Source organism: Branchiostoma floridae, chromosome 1, assembly GCF_000003815.2.
Source record: "Branchiostoma floridae strain S238N-H82 chromosome 1, Bfl_VNyyK, whole genome shotgun sequence".
Classification (NCBI taxonomy): Eukaryota; Metazoa; Chordata; class Leptocardii; order Amphioxiformes; family Branchiostomatidae; genus Branchiostoma; species Branchiostoma floridae.
Window position 1 is genome coordinate 15,264,568 of NC_049979.1, and position 16,550 is coordinate 15,281,117.

The window sequence follows — 16,550 nt, forward strand, 5'->3', positions numbered from 1 at the left end:
ACAAAATTCAAAATGACATAATGGTGACAGGAAATAATGCAGAATATACTACACGGTCAGAAATGCGCCTGAAACGCACAAATTGATTGAAAGAATACAGAGTGACAGAAAAAAATGCTCATTTTACAAACCCGCAATAAAGTGAAGAAAAATATGCACTTACATGGTCATTCTTACTCCCTGCCTTACGTTAGATGATGAAGTACAAAGAATGTTTTCTTGTATGGATGTCCAGGTTCTGTTCGAGACGTTTGACGTGCCGGCAGTTTTCCTGGTGCAGCAGGCGGCCATGGCTCTTCATGCCCAGGGCAAATCCACAGGACTGGTGGTCAGCAGTGGCCACGGCGTCACCGAGGTGGTGCCAGTGTACGAGGGGCACTGCATAGAGCATGCGTCAAGAAAGGTTAGCAGCATTTCCCCCTTGCAAAAGCACTTCGTTTCGTCTCTTTTTAAGGAGCTGAGGTTACAAAACTAACTTTGGTCCGTTGAACCCAAATCCATATTGCCTGATCCAAAAGGCAGAATACCCATATAAACTGAGAGAATAGGACATAAAAATTAAAACACAATTTATGCCCATAGACTGTTCTAGTGCGACCTCGCTTTAAAACTAAACCCTCGTGTACATGTATATGAATAAGGAATCAAGTTTTTGCTAACACTTTCTTGATGCTTTGTTTCCCTACGTCAGTTGTTATACTCCGGGAAACACGTGACTGCCCAGCTGGGGCGGCTGCTACAGTTTGAGCGAGGCTACACCTTCACATCCTCCTCCGAGTTGGAAATCCTCCGGAAGATCAAACAAAACATGGCCTTCGTTGCCACCGGTAAGCGTGCTGCAAATTATGTAACAAATGAAATCAGTTGAAAGCACCACAGCTTGGAAGCTACAAACTATATTACTTTGCTTGCCTTTGCTGTGTTTTTTTTTTTAAACTAAAATTTCTAGTAGGTTATCATTACACTTCTTTTGTCTGGCGTTTTCCAGACTACGACACTGAAATCAGAGAGAACGAGGCCCTCCGGTCGGAGCCGACGGAGTTCACGATGCCCGACGGGAACCCGATCTCCATTGGGAACGAGCGGTTCAAGTGTACGGAGCCTCTGTTCCGTCCGGAGGAGGCGGGGGTTCACGAACAAGGGCTGCACGAACTCATCCTACAGGCGATTGATAGGTATGGTAAAAACTTAATAATGACGCACTCACAGGGTTGTTCTAGGAATATCAGGAGTATCAGGAGCGGAGTAGAGAATTCCTTTTCAGCTCAACAGTTTGTGTATGTGTATCATATTTTAGTGGTTCACGCAATATTCAGCTGCTTTCTTATTAAAGACTCATATTTCACATTTTGGAACATTGCCTGTTACAACCTTATGTTTGCGATCGTTCATGATCCGTCCGTCAAAAAACAAAGGTCTCTTCGGAACAGACCAAAGAAGGAAAAGGGAACAAGAAATGAAAGTAAAAGATAAGTTAGAAAAAGCACAATACTTGTGTGAGCATTAACCTCCTTGGTGTGGGTTACGAAGGATTTCTATCTCAGGTCAGTAGGAGGTACTAAGTTTTCTGTGGTTTACAGCTGTGACACGGACCTGCGGCCCGAGCTGCGGAACAACATCCTGGTGTACGGCGGGAACACCAAGCTGCGCGGCTTCGTGCCGAGGCTACGGTCGGAGCTGAAGGGCTGCAGTGGCGGGGAGACGTTCCACCTGGACGCGCCCTCAGACCGGGAGAACCTGGCCTGGATCGGTGCGTCCATCTTGGGCGCCGATTCCGGCTTCTCCGACAGTTGGATAACTATGGAGGAGTACGCCGAGCATGGCGGGAAAGTCGTCCATCGGAAGTGCTTCTAAACCAAAGCCAATCACTACATATATGAGGTGGATAGTTCTCAAGCCAACCGGCGTCTTTGCATTGCAATTATCCCTCATTGCCGATGCTGAATCGCAATTCTAGTTTCACTGTGGATAGACAAATAAACAAACAAACAAATAAATAAACAAACACGATTCTTCAGGAGTTGAACTCAGACTGTTAACTGTTGTGCGGGTCCAGTGAAGCCAATGAGGGATGTGGACCATTGCTGTATCCACTCAACGAAAGGCAACCATTGAAAACTAACATTGTACACTCGCATTCACTCTTTGCAAACTGAAGTTCACAACTATTGCAACGCTGTTTTCGGTAATTCTACGAACAGTTAGCGACACCAAAGCCCCTCATTGCTTGCTGCTACGACAGTAGTTCTTAGTTGAGGGCAGTCAAAATACGGATTTTTACGAAGTTATACGAACGTATTGAATATGAGCTTTGACACGTGTATAAAAAGTTTGTTTGGACGTCAGAGAAAAGATGAACTGTACATTTTGTCCAAGTGGAAACTGGCGATACGATATTATTTCTTTGTTAAGTCGACATCGAGCTAGTTCATATTGTGTAAACCATATCATTTAGTGCCAAAACGTGGAATTTTTTTGTCTTGTTAGATTATTACCTTTTTATAAAGAGCGGTAAAAGACAAGACCTAATGCAAAACGTGTTATGCTTCTTTTATTTGCCAAAATGTTTCTTTATCTTGATGGCTGTGCCAATGGAATGTAGCTAGATACAAAATGTAGCAAGAAATATGAAATTCAAGTGTTTGTATTATGTATGATGGTCTTATTGATTGTTTTAGCTATACATGAGGCATATATGACGGAAGCATTGACAACTTGTAGTAATGAAAAGAGATCGGTGTGAAACTGGCTTCTTTTGTAAATGAAGGTATAATGTGAACGTCACCTGTGTCATAGGGATAGGTAATAGTTGGATCACACACGTCCAACATAAATGAAATCACATGATGAAATAAAACTGAATCCTTATCTCATGTCAAGTTCGTATTCTTTACCAAACCATATACATCCTAAACTAGAGTTCAACAACCCCATACCTTCACCGAATGATTTTAACCTGTACAACTGGTGTACTAATTGTGTTTGTCATCAATTATGCAGATAATGTCCTCATTTGCATACATCTATCTCCTCCACCTAATTAACAGGCGTAACATTACACAATCTATGTTTAAAAAATATAATATTCAGGGCTTGTATTTTAAACAAGGATGCAAGGATAGAACATACATGTAATGCATTTTCTCCACAAGTTGACATTTGCTATTGTGACACCTTTAATTTTCTTTCTGAACGACATACATGAAATACTCCATTCCATGAGATGTGGAAATTTCCTTGAATGTTACTGTAGCCCTAACTCCCCTTGTCACACCATTCAGTAGTGTGAGCCTGATGTCCGGGTCCTCGTCTGAGAACTGTAAGAGATGCCCCCCGCCCCGGAGTACCCGCAGGCTCTCCTGTACCACTGTCTTCGCTAGATCACTGCCTCTGCTGCTCCTTATAATAACGTCTGTCGTGCCCTTGTCCAACACGACATCGAAGTACCCGTCTCTAAACGGAAGTTGAGAGGCGTCGGCCATCGTAAACAGAAGGTGTGATTCTGAATTTCTAACAACCCCTCTCGTGGACTGGTACTGCTGTCGCATCGTTTCCAAGGGCGTCATGACAATGTCAGCGCACACTATTCTCATGGGCTCGTTGGAGGAAAGGCACATCTGAAGCGCTACATTGCTTAAGCCACACCCAATGTCTAGAGCAACCACGTGTGCTTTGTGAGGTTTCCTTTGTTTGCGCAGGTAAGGAGAGACCAGGTCGACCATCTCCTCATAACCAACGAACCAGTCGAACTGTTTCGTGCCCTGTTCAGACTGCGTTTTGTAGAAGTTCTCCCAGGTGTCTCTCTTTCCCATAGCGTTCGCCAGGTCATCTAGGGGGCAAAAATGTCATCTAATTTGAGAAAACCACAGATATCTGCATAGTGTGCATAGCGTTAATAAGTGTACATAACACGACATGACACTTAAGTATACTACACGACATGTTCCACGGATACAGTTGATTTTGACCAAGTGTTTTGACAAATTGCAAAACCTCCGTGGTTCGGAGTTGAATTTCCGCCAAGAAGTAACGATACTAAAAGGTTTAGTGTCATATAGGCCTATTACTTCTCACCATCACCAGAGCCCGATACAGATGACATAAACTGCTTTATCCGTGCTCGACACGAGAGGACACGAGCCACGTGTAGCAGACGACCTGTACACACCAGCATTCTCACCGACTCTCGACCTCAAATGGGCGAAATCACTTTGACATGGGGAGGAAGAATTTTAAGAGCGATTATACGAACTAATTTATGTAAGCTGATATAAAGATATATCATTTGAATGAAATTTACTTATATTTCATAAATACGTTAAGAAGTTGTTGACTAAGAATCCCGTAATTTTGGAGTTAATTTATTCATATTTATGATATAAGCCCCCCAAATTTAGTGGAAAGTCTGAACCAAAATGGCGGCGTCGGGACCGGAAAATAGCGAGCTGGTGAGACTTCGTGAAGAAGTTGCGGAAAAGACGAGAGAAATCGAGCGACTGAAGCTGATTTTAGCAGAAAGGAACAGCACAAGTGCACAGGTACTCAGTTGTCTGCCAAACCAGCCCTGTAGTGCTTTGACATCCTCATATTCCTGTTGCGGCTGATGTTTCATGGGCTGGAAGGGTGGGAGGGGGGTAGCATGTGATGGATAGCAAGACGACACCTGAAATTATAACAATATCCTAATCGTTTCTCCAGTTCTCTACTGAAATTCTATCTGTTGCCCCCACAATCTTACACTTACGACTTCATCTTCCACCATCAACAGACCAAAGAAGCTACCCCAGCCCTTATTGAGTCAGGAAACATCAGAGATGTTCCAACATTTCAGCCGGCTGACGGACTAGACAAACCTTCAATTGCACGCTACAGTAGACAACTGATACTACCTGAGCTGGGAGTTAAAGGTTGGAGACACTGCATTTACTATTTTACTACATTTAGGCTGGTTATTTTCTTTGTGAAATTAAAAGGAGCTTAAGCCTCGAATCTAAATGACATGTGTTTTACCAAAAGCATCAGTCATTTTCATCAGTCATATTCTCATATTAAAGCCCTTTCACAGAGATCAGAATGCATGTGCAGTGACAGAATTTCCAGGTAATATGTCAAAGGTTAAGGCCCATAAAAACCCATTTGGACCTTGTTATGCAAATGGCTATAATGGTCGAGATTAGGACTGTTTTCTTTTTCTGGGCACATGTATTCTGATCTCTGTGAGAGGGCTTTATATTCTTCCAGTCCCCAAGGGAAATGGTGTTGTAGTAAAGTTAGTTGTCATCTACTCATGCTATCAGCATTTTTACATTTCTTTGAATCCAAATATCAAAATGTAAGCCTGTGAAAACATCGAGAAGTATACCTGTATACAGTGACTTTTATAAATATTTGACATTCAGACCACTCGTGAAATATTTTATTGTATTGTTCCATGTTACAGGCCAGCTTGCCCTGGGTGGGACCTCTGTCCTGCTGGTTGGTGCAGGTGGCCTGGGCTGTCCTGCTGCTGTGTACCTGGCAGCTGCAGGCATTGGTGAGTCAACTGACCAAGAATTAGATGTACAGGTGACATGAAAAAAGGCTGTGGCTATTGAGCTATTGACAAGGACATCCCACATCATATTTGCACCACTGGTGCTAAAAAAAATATTGTTGAGGAACACCATGTCAATTGTATTCCTGACAGGAACATGGTGTCCAAAAAATGTTGACAGGAACATCCTATTGATAGCCTTGGCCAAAAAAGCAACTCATGAGTACATGAGTTGATGCCCTGCCAAATAGACCACCAATAGAGAGAGAGGAGCCTGGAGAGCACATTGAACAAAACAAGATTGTCAGTACTGACTTGTATTACTTTCATAGAGGGCAAAATATTAGAAAATATTACCCCTCAGATGACATCAAGCCGTCCTATTCTTTTGTTAAACTGATAAGATGAGAGCCACAAATGAAAATCCTTGGGTTGTTTCCTTTTGTTGGAATAGGGAGCGCCATTGAGTACAGTCTTTACATCATGTCCTTTATCAGTAACTGTGTATCAGTATTGATACATATATAGAGATCTGAAAGTGATGAGTTGTTTGTGTGGCGCAGGGAGGCTGGGACTGGTGGACTATGACTCAGTGGAGCTGAACAACCTCCATCGACAGGTCCTGCACACAGAGGGTAAGGTGGGGACACCAAAGGCACTGTCAGCGGCTACAGCTGTCAAAGGGTAAGGAACTGTCCTCATTGTTACATTTGAGCTGGAAGGATATTTATTGATTCCAGTTTTAAGCCATGAGAGCTAATGGTTGTCCTTTGTTCAGTCACAGCTAAGTCAACATTAAGTCTGCTATCATACCCTATTTCACCTTGACCTTTGACCTTGATAGATGCTATACATGTATGTCAGTATTTCATGTTTCATAATTTTTTCAGGCTGAACTCCACTGTGCAGTGTGTTCCCTACCATCTCCAGCTGGACAGCACAAATGCCCTGGACATCATCAAACAATATCCTACAGACATCTGTTTACTGGTCCACTTTTAAGTGATTAGTACTGATTGGAATTGATTGAATGCATGCTTATAGGTAAATGAGAAGTAAGGTTCAACCAGAGGAAGGGAGGAATTTCTTCTATTAAGTGATGGTAAAAATGCCTTTACTGACTTATCTGTGAACCAATGTCAGTGATGGTGTGAAATGGTTAAGACTGAGCTGTTTTGTTTTACACCAATAGCAATAGTATTAGAGAAAGACTGTGAAACTAGTAGGGACTTACTCGCTCATGATCAGGACAACTGTTACCTTCCTGAACCCTTCCACATATGACATAGTTGTGGACTGTACAGACAACGTGGCCACCAGATACCTGCTGAACGATGCCTGTGTTCTTACCAACAAACCCCTGGTCTCAGGCAGCGCTCTCAGGTTTGAGGGACAGGTAAGCTGAAGGAGTTGTTATATGTTATATTAAGCAACCAAAATAGAGGAAGAAAACATTAGAATTAAGTCACACTTACATCTATTTTTATCAGTGTGTTTTTGTGACTTCTTGTATGAAAGCTGGGCAACTTACTACATGTACAATTATCACTGTACCATGCAGGAATCATATGAGAGAATTTCAAGTCAACTTATCTTGCATAGTCTGAATGGTCGAAATTGAATTTTTTTCTAAAATCAATCTTTTTTTCAGTTGACTGTGTACAATTACAAGGGAGGACCATGTTACCGGTGCATGTACCCCACCCCTCCCCCTCCTGAAACTGTCACCAACTGCTCAGATGGAGGAGTATTGGGTGTAGGTGGGTTAGAATATCTCATTATTCCCATACCCCATTTAACTGTAAATCTAGTTGTTATGCTTCCATCATTTGATTCTAGTTTTAATTTCCTTCACATTTTCAAATATGTTTCAAATATTGCCAGTGTTGCTGTAAAGTGTCATTAAACTGGAGAAGGGTTTGGAATACCCTTGTACATGTTACAAGATGTGGCTACTTGGGTATCTTTCTATCCAGAGCATTTGTCTTTTGACATCTCTCAGAGGCATTAGATCTGATGTCCTCCTTTTCCTTGTGTTTCAGTGCCAGGTATCATTGGCTGTCTACAGGCTCTGGAGGTCATCAAGATGGCTGCCCGCCAGGAGGGTATCCTTTCTATATCATCATCATCATCGGCATTGTGGCCGAGCATATAAACTCGGCACAAAAAGTTTGGAATATGAACTTTGGCTGATCATATTTCCGTTGTTTTTGCATCAATTTTAATGTGTTATATATCAATAGAAAGCGTGTGTGATTTCCTTTTATATGGTATCAAACTCCTCATGATTTTAAATTCGTGAAAAGAGCACCAGGGTTACTTACGTCAGTGGGTCACGAAAAAAATGTGCCCAAATTTCAATTTTTGTGTTCAACTCTGTATCATCCTGCTTGTATGGGTGTGGGTGTCAAGGATTCAATCTATCCTTTTTTCACGTAATCTTTGGTATACAGAACATCCAAGTTTATCTTCAACATTTGAGGAGAGTATATGTGTATTTTGGGTGTTGGATGACCGATTCGAAGTGTGGATGCTGCAAGGAGAATGCCACGCCGACTGTCGCACGGATAGAGCGTAACAGCGCGTAGCGCTTGTTGTGGTGTATGTATGGCTGCCACAGGAAAAACAAGGTTGGCTATCATCCCAGACAAGACAACCTCAATACTGTGAGATACAGGGACACCATTCTCCATTCAGTCGCAATGTCTTACCCCTTCAATATGGGGTCGAATGACATTCTGTAAGATTACACCGCCCGTCCACGCACACAGTCTGCATTGATCCTTGCTCTGTGTGACGGGCGTTGTAGTCTAACACATGCAGAATTGCATTTGGTCCCCCACACACGCTGACGAGGTATGACATTGCGACTGCATGGAAAATGGTGTCCCTGTATCTCACAGCATTGAGGTTGTCTTGTCTGGGATGAGGGTGAACTTCGTTTTTCCTGTGGCAGCCATACATACACCACACCATGACACTGCCTCCACCAAGCGCTACGCGCTGTTACGCTCTATCCGTGCGACAGTCAGCGTGGCATTCTCCTTGCCGCCTCCACACCTCGATTCGGTCATCAACAGCCAAAAGGGCACACATACTCTTCTCAAATGTTAAAGATGAACTTGGATGCTCTGTATACCAAAGATTACGTGAAAAAAAGGGTAAATTGAATCATTGACACCCACACCCATACCAGCAGGATGATACAGAGTTGAACACAAAAATTGAAATTTGGGCACTTTTTTTTCGTGACCCACTGACGTAAGTAGCCCTGGTGCTCGTTCCAAGAATTTATAGCCATAAGGAGGTTGATACCATATGAAAGGAAATCACACACGCTTTCTATTGATATATGACACATCAAAATTGATGCAGAAACAACGGAAATATGATCAGCCAAAGTTAATATTCCAAACTTTTTGTGCCGAGTTTATATGTTGTAAACAACAGGGAAATCTCTTGGGCCCTACTTTGAAAATACCTTTTCTTTTCTTTTCCAAACCGTGTCAACGTGTCAAAAATTTATTGACAGTTATCTTTCTTGCCATTTTTTTTTCATTTTGAAAGACACCTGTAATTTACTCTACTGTCTTCTGTCACTCAATCTCAAGCTCCAGAATGTTTTTTAATATATGGAGGTACTTTTTTGCATACAATGTGAGTGCTTACTTGCCAATAACTTTAGAAGTTGTAATATGCATGCTTGTTTATTCTGTGCAACTTTTGAATGTATAGTAACTATAGTTCATGTTTTTGCCAATCAAGAACCAATTTATTATGATGAACAGATGAAAGAAGTTATTTTGGAACTTGATATTTTGATTGAGGCCACCTTGACTGCATGCTCCAAGTGTCTTACAGTCAGAGGCTGCTGTTGTTTGATGCTCTGGATGGAACATTCCGTGCTATCAAGCTGCGGCCACGGCAGGCCAGCTGTGCGGTGTGTGGGGACGCTCCCACAGTCACACAACTACAGGACTACGAACAGTTCTGTGGGGCCAAGGCATGTGACAAGGTACGTAATGAATTAATGAATTGTGACATTCCTTCAATTTTTCCACTGAATACACAGCAGAGTAAAAACAGAAGAAATAACAATTATATAAATTATCAACAGGGTGGAAGGTGCAGCATTTGATGTCAAAGTTGAGGATGTTGTTTTTGTTTGCTCTCTATAATGAGTGCTACTGGTATTAAACTGGGAATTTGGATCATTTAATCTGATGTACCGTGAGGTATCTACACGTTCTGTTTACTGCTGTTTCTTTGAATGTTTCTTTGACTTCAATCTATATTGTATTACTCTATAGGCTAAAAGGCAACTGAATCTTTTAAACTGTAATGAAATAGACCAGCCAAAGCATTATTTCTGAAAATAGCAAATTCTGAATAGATTTGTTAAATAACATACATAAGTCATGTACACACCAGAACTGCTCAGTGTTCCAAAAGGAATTAGGTCAAGATCATGGTCACTTATTTACCTTTTTTTCATACAGACTCAGTCACTGAGGATACTACAAGACAATGAGAGGATTTCTGTTCAGGTGACAGCTGTTCCATATTCTCATACGTGACGGCTGCGACATATGTGAACTAAGTTAGAGAACAGTTACAGTCAAATTTCAAATTGGTCTTAACCGACAAATATGTGCTGGTTAATTGTACACTGCTATTTTCAACTCTAAGGGAATTTCTTATTCTGTTCACGATTATAGATCATCCTCAATTATCATTTGTTAATTGCAGAAGGTTGATTGTTCTGTTTGCAGGAGTACCACACTGTCCTGAGCAGCAGCGCCCCCCATCTATTGGTGGATGTACGACAGCCTGTAGAGCTGGACATCTGTCAGCTGCCCAACCCCATCAGTATCCTTCTTCATAGCTTGATTGGTTGCAAGAGGCCTATGGCATGGGTTGACTAGATGGCCAGCTAAGGGAGGGGTCCCATTTTCTAGTACTAAAGCCCTGTCCAGAACAGTGAGAGAAAAATCTACGGCTCTTGGTGGCAAATGTGCAGATGTTGGCACACTGTTGCACCAAATCCATGGTGGGTACAAGGTTGGGGCAAGACAAGTACTGAACCCAGGACCTATTGGTTCCCTGTCCACAGACCCCACACTGAACAGTGAGAAATTGTATAAGATAGGTTACTTTTCATTCATCCAATCAATGATCTTAATAATGACTTTCATGAGGGAAAAAAGACCCATATCAGGACATCCCAGTACTACATGTATAGGGGATAGCATTGTTCTTATTGCAGTAGTTACATTTTAGTAATATTTGGGCACTTTTGTTCCCTTTAACATTCCCATTAGATGTCCCTATATCTCAGGTGTCCAGACCTGAGCAGCTGCAGCGACTGAAGACAGCTGTAAACTGCAAATTAAAGCAACTGGAACAAGATGACAAAAAGTTACCAGGTAGATGTCAGAACAACAACAGGAAACATTGTCAGAATTATGTGTCAAACATTTATCTAACTGTACTTAGGCCACAGCAAGTAAATTTTATGGATGACATCCTCTGCAGACTGCAAAAATAATGAGATAGGGCGAAAAAAAAACAAGATGGGCCAAAAAAACAAGATGGCAAATTTTCAAAATAGACGTTGTAACAAGACTTGAAGTGACAAAATATGGCATCACAGCCAACAAGGCATTCATTCCTGTATTTAAGAAGTGCACCAATGTAGTTAAAGTGACACTAGTGTGGTAGACTAGTGTCATTAACCATGTTGGCAACTACACTCATAGCTTCCATAGTTGTGCCACTTTTACAATCTATCAAGTTGCACCTCTGCAATTTCAGTCAATGCTACAGAGTCTCTAGTGTCAATTCTACATTCAATGATTAGGTTACAACACAACCTTTACCCATTTTCGTCTATCCGGCCTTCCCTTAAGAAGAAAAAAATTCTTGTTTTTTTTTCTGAAATCAGGCGAAAGTTAATGAGCAGATGTCATCCATAAAATTTACTTGCTGTGGCCTTAGGTAGATAATGTTTCCAGCTAATGTCCACCTGTAGAGACTTTTGGAAAGAAGACATTAACTGAACTGGATGGATGGATACAAGAAAAATAGAAAAACACATTTTTACAACACCAAACTATGACTAAGCAATTGCTTAAATTAAGTTTATGCCAGTGATTATAAGTACAGCTTCTTGACTGACTACCATAGATTACTTAATTATGAATAAATATCACTGATGCTGAATGTGTAAGTTCACTTTTTTTCTCTCCAGTGTATGTTGTCTGCAGACAAGGCAACGATTCCCAGATTGCAGTTCAACACCTGAAGAAACTTCTGTCAGACCTTCCAGTCAACGTGACAGATATCCGAGGGGGCCTGATGGCCTGGGCTAGGAAAATAGACACCTCTTTCCCTGAGTACTGAATGCCAAGCATACAGGGTACAAGGGTATGATAGGGACAACTGATACTAAAGCATGCAGAAATGTACTATTTTAATAGTTTATTCAGAAAAATCAGCCTCGCAGTCTGTGAAACCAAACTGAATGTCACTGATTTGTACAAATTGTTGCATGGCGAGTTTTTCTTATACAACTTTACGATTTACTCTTGGATGATTTCCTTCAGGATAACACACTGAATTATTTGTATGCTTTTGTTCCATCAAAACAAGAACTACCACTCTTTACCAATGATCTACATTCCATTAACAGTTTTGTCACTTTAAAGTTTACAGACAAGTTTACAGTAGTACCACATTTGTACATTTGGAGAATAAAGATTTTATTCTTGTCCTGTGTCTACTATGTCTATGTACATAGTAGACAGTTATTTACTATTACAGGTATTGTCAACTATCATGTAAATTTTTCTGCATTTTTTTTTTCAAACAGGCACACACGCTTATTTGAATTATTTGCTTAATCAAAAATAGAATTTGATACATATTTAAAAAGAGAAATAGCTTACTAGTATGGAGAACCTTGTGCTTGTGCTACAGAACATTCAATTGTTCAGTGTATATGTACCTGTCCCCACACACATACAAAAAGAAGTTAAATGTATTCCATAATTTGAGTCTAAAAAACAGCAACAGTGTACAGTACTGAATAAAGTATTCAGTTAATCCTTAATGTATTTTTTATTGTGTGTGTTTGATTTATACACATATCTATACATGGAGCACACATTGGTAATGTCAGCTGTCTAACTATGAGACCAATATATACAATGGCCCACCATGTTAATAGTATAGTGGAAGATTGGCTGGCCTCTGCATAAAAGTTGATGTTCAGAACAATAAGCATGTCTTGTTGGTCAATACAAGATGTTATAAAATTAGGATCTTGTATGTGTACCACAGCTTAGTCATATAGCTCGGAACTTGCACTATTGAGTTTGTGACACACTATAAAGAGATAAATTTTATTCATTTTAATTTTCTAATTATATCTGAGAGTTTGTTTTAACCAATTTTAGCCAGTGAGTGATGTACAAACTTTCCGCGGTGGCCCTCTAGCCTAACATTTTGCAGTAATAAAATCATTTACTAGGGGAGTCTTCAGTATCAAAGATTGACTGAATTCCACTTGTTGCTCAGCTGCAATATACAGTGCTAATAACACCTGAAAGCATGTCCACTTTCAATAGACAGTATTTTTCACAGCTCTAATTTCCCTGAACTCAACAGTTTTCATGGTTGTAAAAGCATCAGAAATGACTTGAGAAAAATGGAGGACTTAGCTACATTAGTATTGGTCCAACTACCATCATCGATCCAATCTATTTCATATTTTATAGCCATAAAAAAAGTAAGCGATATATCTAAAGAGAAAGTACAATGTAACAGTACTTCCAGCTAGGCCCCCATTCAGCTACTCTATGCAACACAAATTCTTGCTCTTTTAGTAGGATAATAACGACCTGTTTCCCTCTTAGTAAAGGGAACAATAAAAAATACTTAAACTAAAAGAGCCCAGTATGGGAATCACTGGAAAGTTGTGAAAAAAAGCTGTTCTGTGTGGAACCAGCTCAAAGTCTGACAAGTTGGAACATCAGCTGCAGTCTGCAAACAAGGATCCAACACACCTGGCTCACAGGTATTAGCCATCACATGTCGACAGTCTAGAGTACCAATCTGTCAGACAGGAGCACAATCTGCTCATGCAACATTATGTCCACTCAGAATTCGCTCCATGACAGCTTGCACCTTGGTCACTGTATGACGCAGGCTTGTGATTGGTCCCCATCCGTGCCAGACATCCGTGCCAAGCAGATGGCCTCCACCCACCGGCGCTGCTCCTCTTCGCTGTCTGCGTGGAGAAGGTACACTCTGTCACTGTCCCGCGGTTTCACTGAGAAGGCATGGGGCTTTCCAACATTGGCCTCTTCAATCTGAGCGCCTGTCACCGGGATAGTTTTACGAAGCTTCTGTAAGTGAAAGGATCAGATTTGGTTTTGATTTTACTGGTAGCACATTTTACAGCACAATATTGATACAGGTATTCAAAGGAGGAAAGAAAAAAATTGTGAAATCAATCCCTGGTATTCATTTATTCATTTGATTAGGAAGTTTAGAAACAAGTCAAACTGCAGAGACCAATGATGATCCTGTGAGTGTCAATAGTATTTACATAAATAGTGGGGGGGGGGGGGGGGGGGACAAATGATCTCACCTCAGCCGAGTCCCCATACTGCAAGTCGCAGCCCTTCAGGCAGAACCACTGCCGTCTCCATTGCCTCGTTAACCTACTCCTCTTCATCAGCCACCCAGAGATGTCCTGTTGCTCGCCGTTTTGTTCTACAGTGGGCCCACCTGTCTGCTGCTCTGTGCCGTTGCTAACATAATTCTTAGCGTCTTCGTCGTCCATAGTTGTTGTGGTGACTCGTTTTGCGATAATGTCGCAAAATTGCATATTGGCGTAATTGAGTTTATGTCGTAAACTCACGTCTTCACACAGCCTTCCTTCTGGCCGATTCCAATGCGCTTTGACTGCTGGAATAAATGGAATAAACCCAAGATATGGAATTTTCAGAGTGGATGAACACAAGACATTTATTGCACCTTCCTGTTCCAGGACAAAACTAGTCAATACGTTAATGATAACGTTGCATTACGTTTAGACAAGGGCATTAAAAACATAGAAATCTATTGGCAAACCTGGCTAGTGACCACCCTTGCATTAGGATCTTCTGCCCGTTGTGGCCGTTAAGATTATTTTCCATTATTATAACCCAATGCATTGAAGAATCCGATCGGCAACCTGGTAGGCTATGTTACAGCAAGTTGGGTACAGAACATCTCGCGTTTCTTCTGAAAATGTTCAACAGGTGAACCGTGATTATTACAAATTTGTGGTGAGATCGAGATGAAATCCCTCGGTCGGACAGAGCAACATACTAGAGTAGTAGCAGGGTAAACGTACGAACGGTTGTGACCCTCATGCGCACTGACAAGCTCTTGTGTTACAGTGAAACTATCGATGTCCTAAATGGGTCCACCTAGACCATCTGCTTAGTTCCAAGAAATGGAGGATATGAAAGGCGGTATCGGGTGTCATTGAAGCAATGCACACAAGAAAATACGATCTTTCAAATAATCTTCAGGTGACCGAAACCTGATCTGTTATAATACCTGACATGTATTTCACACAATGGCAGTGTTGGATATGGTGTTCTTGGAATCGTTCCATCCCCACACGTGTTGGCTGAGCCTGTGGGTAGATCTTCCCAAGCTCCCCCTCTCTCAGTCCCTCTCCTCACTTCATTCCCCTTCCTAAGCTTTCTACCCGACTCCCCCTTTCTCGCCGTTCCTTTCTCACTCTATATTACCCGTCTCTCTCTCTATAAATATAACGTTATGTGCATAGAGTACATATGAATTAGCCTCTCTATATATCTAACGTTATGTACAGAGTACATATATTATATATTAGCCTCCAGTTCATGGCAGGCCCGGTGGTTAGATACTGACCTTTTTGGATGATTACGTACTGCTTTCTGATTATGTGTGATATTCATATATCTACATAACGTTGCATCCCTCATAGATATAACGTTGCATCCTTTCTTCATCTATGCATCAGTCGCTCTCCCTGCCTCTCAGACTCTTCCCTGCCTCCCCTCCTCTCTCCCTCATAATCATATCGCCCGCCCGTTCCGTTTCTCCACGTGTTGGTGTGTGGATCCGGGGATGACCTGAATATTTCATGACTTCCGTGAGATATCATCGGGTGTGCATGAATGTTTCATGAGCCGTCTGTGTAATCAGCGGATGGCGCTTCGCGGACTTCCGGACAACCACAGGAAGTGCACGTACTAAACCCTTGTTTACAGCCGAGTAAAATAATTCTAAAAAGGTCCCATAAAGGCAATAAGATATTGAAATTGTTAATGTCTATATACTCGCTCCGCGATTGTCTTTATTGTTATACAATCATATTGTGACCTGCAGTAACCCACTCCTTTCCGCAAGATCGAAGCCATTCTCCAGCCTGCGATGTTGGACCTGTTTGTTCTGTTCTTGCAGGTCAAGATATTACCGTGTATGCGCGGTAACGGATGCTTATACTTTTGTACACACACACATATTATATATATATATATATATATATATATATATACTGGCCTTTTGGGATGATTAAGTACTGCATTCTGATTGATAAGAGTGTTTTGGAAAACAATGGCGATTCACTTCTAGTCTTTAAAGTAATGTATGGAATTCTTGTTATACTATTATCAAAGCGCGACATCACGGTATCAGTAGACACCGAACCATCAATGGTAGCTGCTCCTTGCGACCTTGCAATGAATTGCATCATTGTTTAACACAGCACATTCTACAATATAGTACAAGAAAACATTGTTTAATACAGTACATTCTACATTATAGTACATATAACATTATCGCACTTTTCTGATACGCAATCCTTTCTTGACTTCAGAACATGAACACAACGTTTACAACGGTACGATCTTCCCTTCCCTTCCTATCCGCTTGAAAATCACGAAACAATACTGTGTAGTTTTGACATAACGTT

The 16,550-nt window shown here is 41.2% G+C and overlaps 4 protein-coding genes across 6 annotated transcripts in view; 2 read left to right on the plus strand and 2 right to left on the minus strand.

The window, feature by feature from the left end:
* The window catches only part of LOC118414767 (actin-like), a 23,044-nt gene extending 20,176 nt beyond the window's left edge, over positions 1-2,868 (plus strand). For both annotated transcript variants that reach the window (XM_035818998.1, XM_035819007.1), the window contains 4 exons: positions 236-403; positions 692-827; positions 989-1,175; positions 1,581-2,868. In XM_035818998.1, coding sequence (XP_035674891.1) covers positions 236-403; positions 692-827; positions 989-1,175; positions 1,581-1,854 — 765 coding nt within the window. In that variant the 3' untranslated portion in view covers positions 1,855-2,868. The remainder of the gene's footprint in view (positions 1-235; positions 404-691; positions 828-988; positions 1,176-1,580) is intronic.
* Positions 2,537-4,241, minus strand: LOC118414810 (citrate synthase-lysine N-methyltransferase CSKMT, mitochondrial-like). 2 transcript variants are annotated; one of them, XM_035819073.1, is made up of 2 exons: positions 4,075-4,241; positions 2,537-3,829 (listed from the first exon to the last, which is right to left on the minus strand). In XM_035819073.1, the coding sequence occupies exons 1-2, from the start codon at positions 4,172-4,174 to the stop codon at positions 3,177-3,179; spliced, it is 753 nt and encodes a 250-aa protein (XP_035674966.1). In that variant the 5' UTR covers positions 4,175-4,241; the 3' UTR covers positions 2,537-3,176. The 2 variants fall into 2 exon arrangements, with proteins under 2 accessions (XP_035674966.1, XP_035674973.1); XM_035819080.1 differs by having other exon boundaries at positions 4,068-4,199.
* Positions 4,242-4,282: 41 nt separating this feature from the next.
* On the plus strand, positions 4,283-12,644 carry LOC118414789 (adenylyltransferase and sulfurtransferase MOCS3-like). The gene is made up of 13 exons (XM_035819039.1): positions 4,283-4,538; positions 4,769-4,907; positions 5,441-5,533; positions 6,097-6,217; positions 6,424-6,498; positions 6,812-6,929; positions 7,185-7,293; positions 7,576-7,638; positions 9,385-9,548; positions 10,033-10,080; positions 10,306-10,402; positions 10,855-10,959; positions 11,784-12,644. Exons 1-13 carry the CDS (start codon positions 4,416-4,418, stop codon positions 11,933-11,935), a joined length of 1,407 nt encoding a protein of 468 aa, XP_035674932.1. The 5' UTR covers positions 4,283-4,415; the 3' UTR covers positions 11,936-12,644.
* LOC118414826 (PH domain-containing protein DDB_G0274775-like) lies at positions 12,134-15,585 on the minus strand. The gene is made up of 3 exons (XM_035819092.1): positions 15,485-15,585; positions 14,187-14,506; positions 12,134-13,941 (listed from the first exon to the last, which is right to left on the minus strand). The coding sequence occupies exons 2-3, from the start codon at positions 14,424-14,426 to the stop codon at positions 13,726-13,728; spliced, it is 456 nt and encodes a 151-aa protein (XP_035674985.1). The 5' UTR covers positions 14,427-14,506; positions 15,485-15,585; the 3' UTR covers positions 12,134-13,725.
* Between the last annotated feature and the right edge of the window lie 965 nt (positions 15,586-16,550).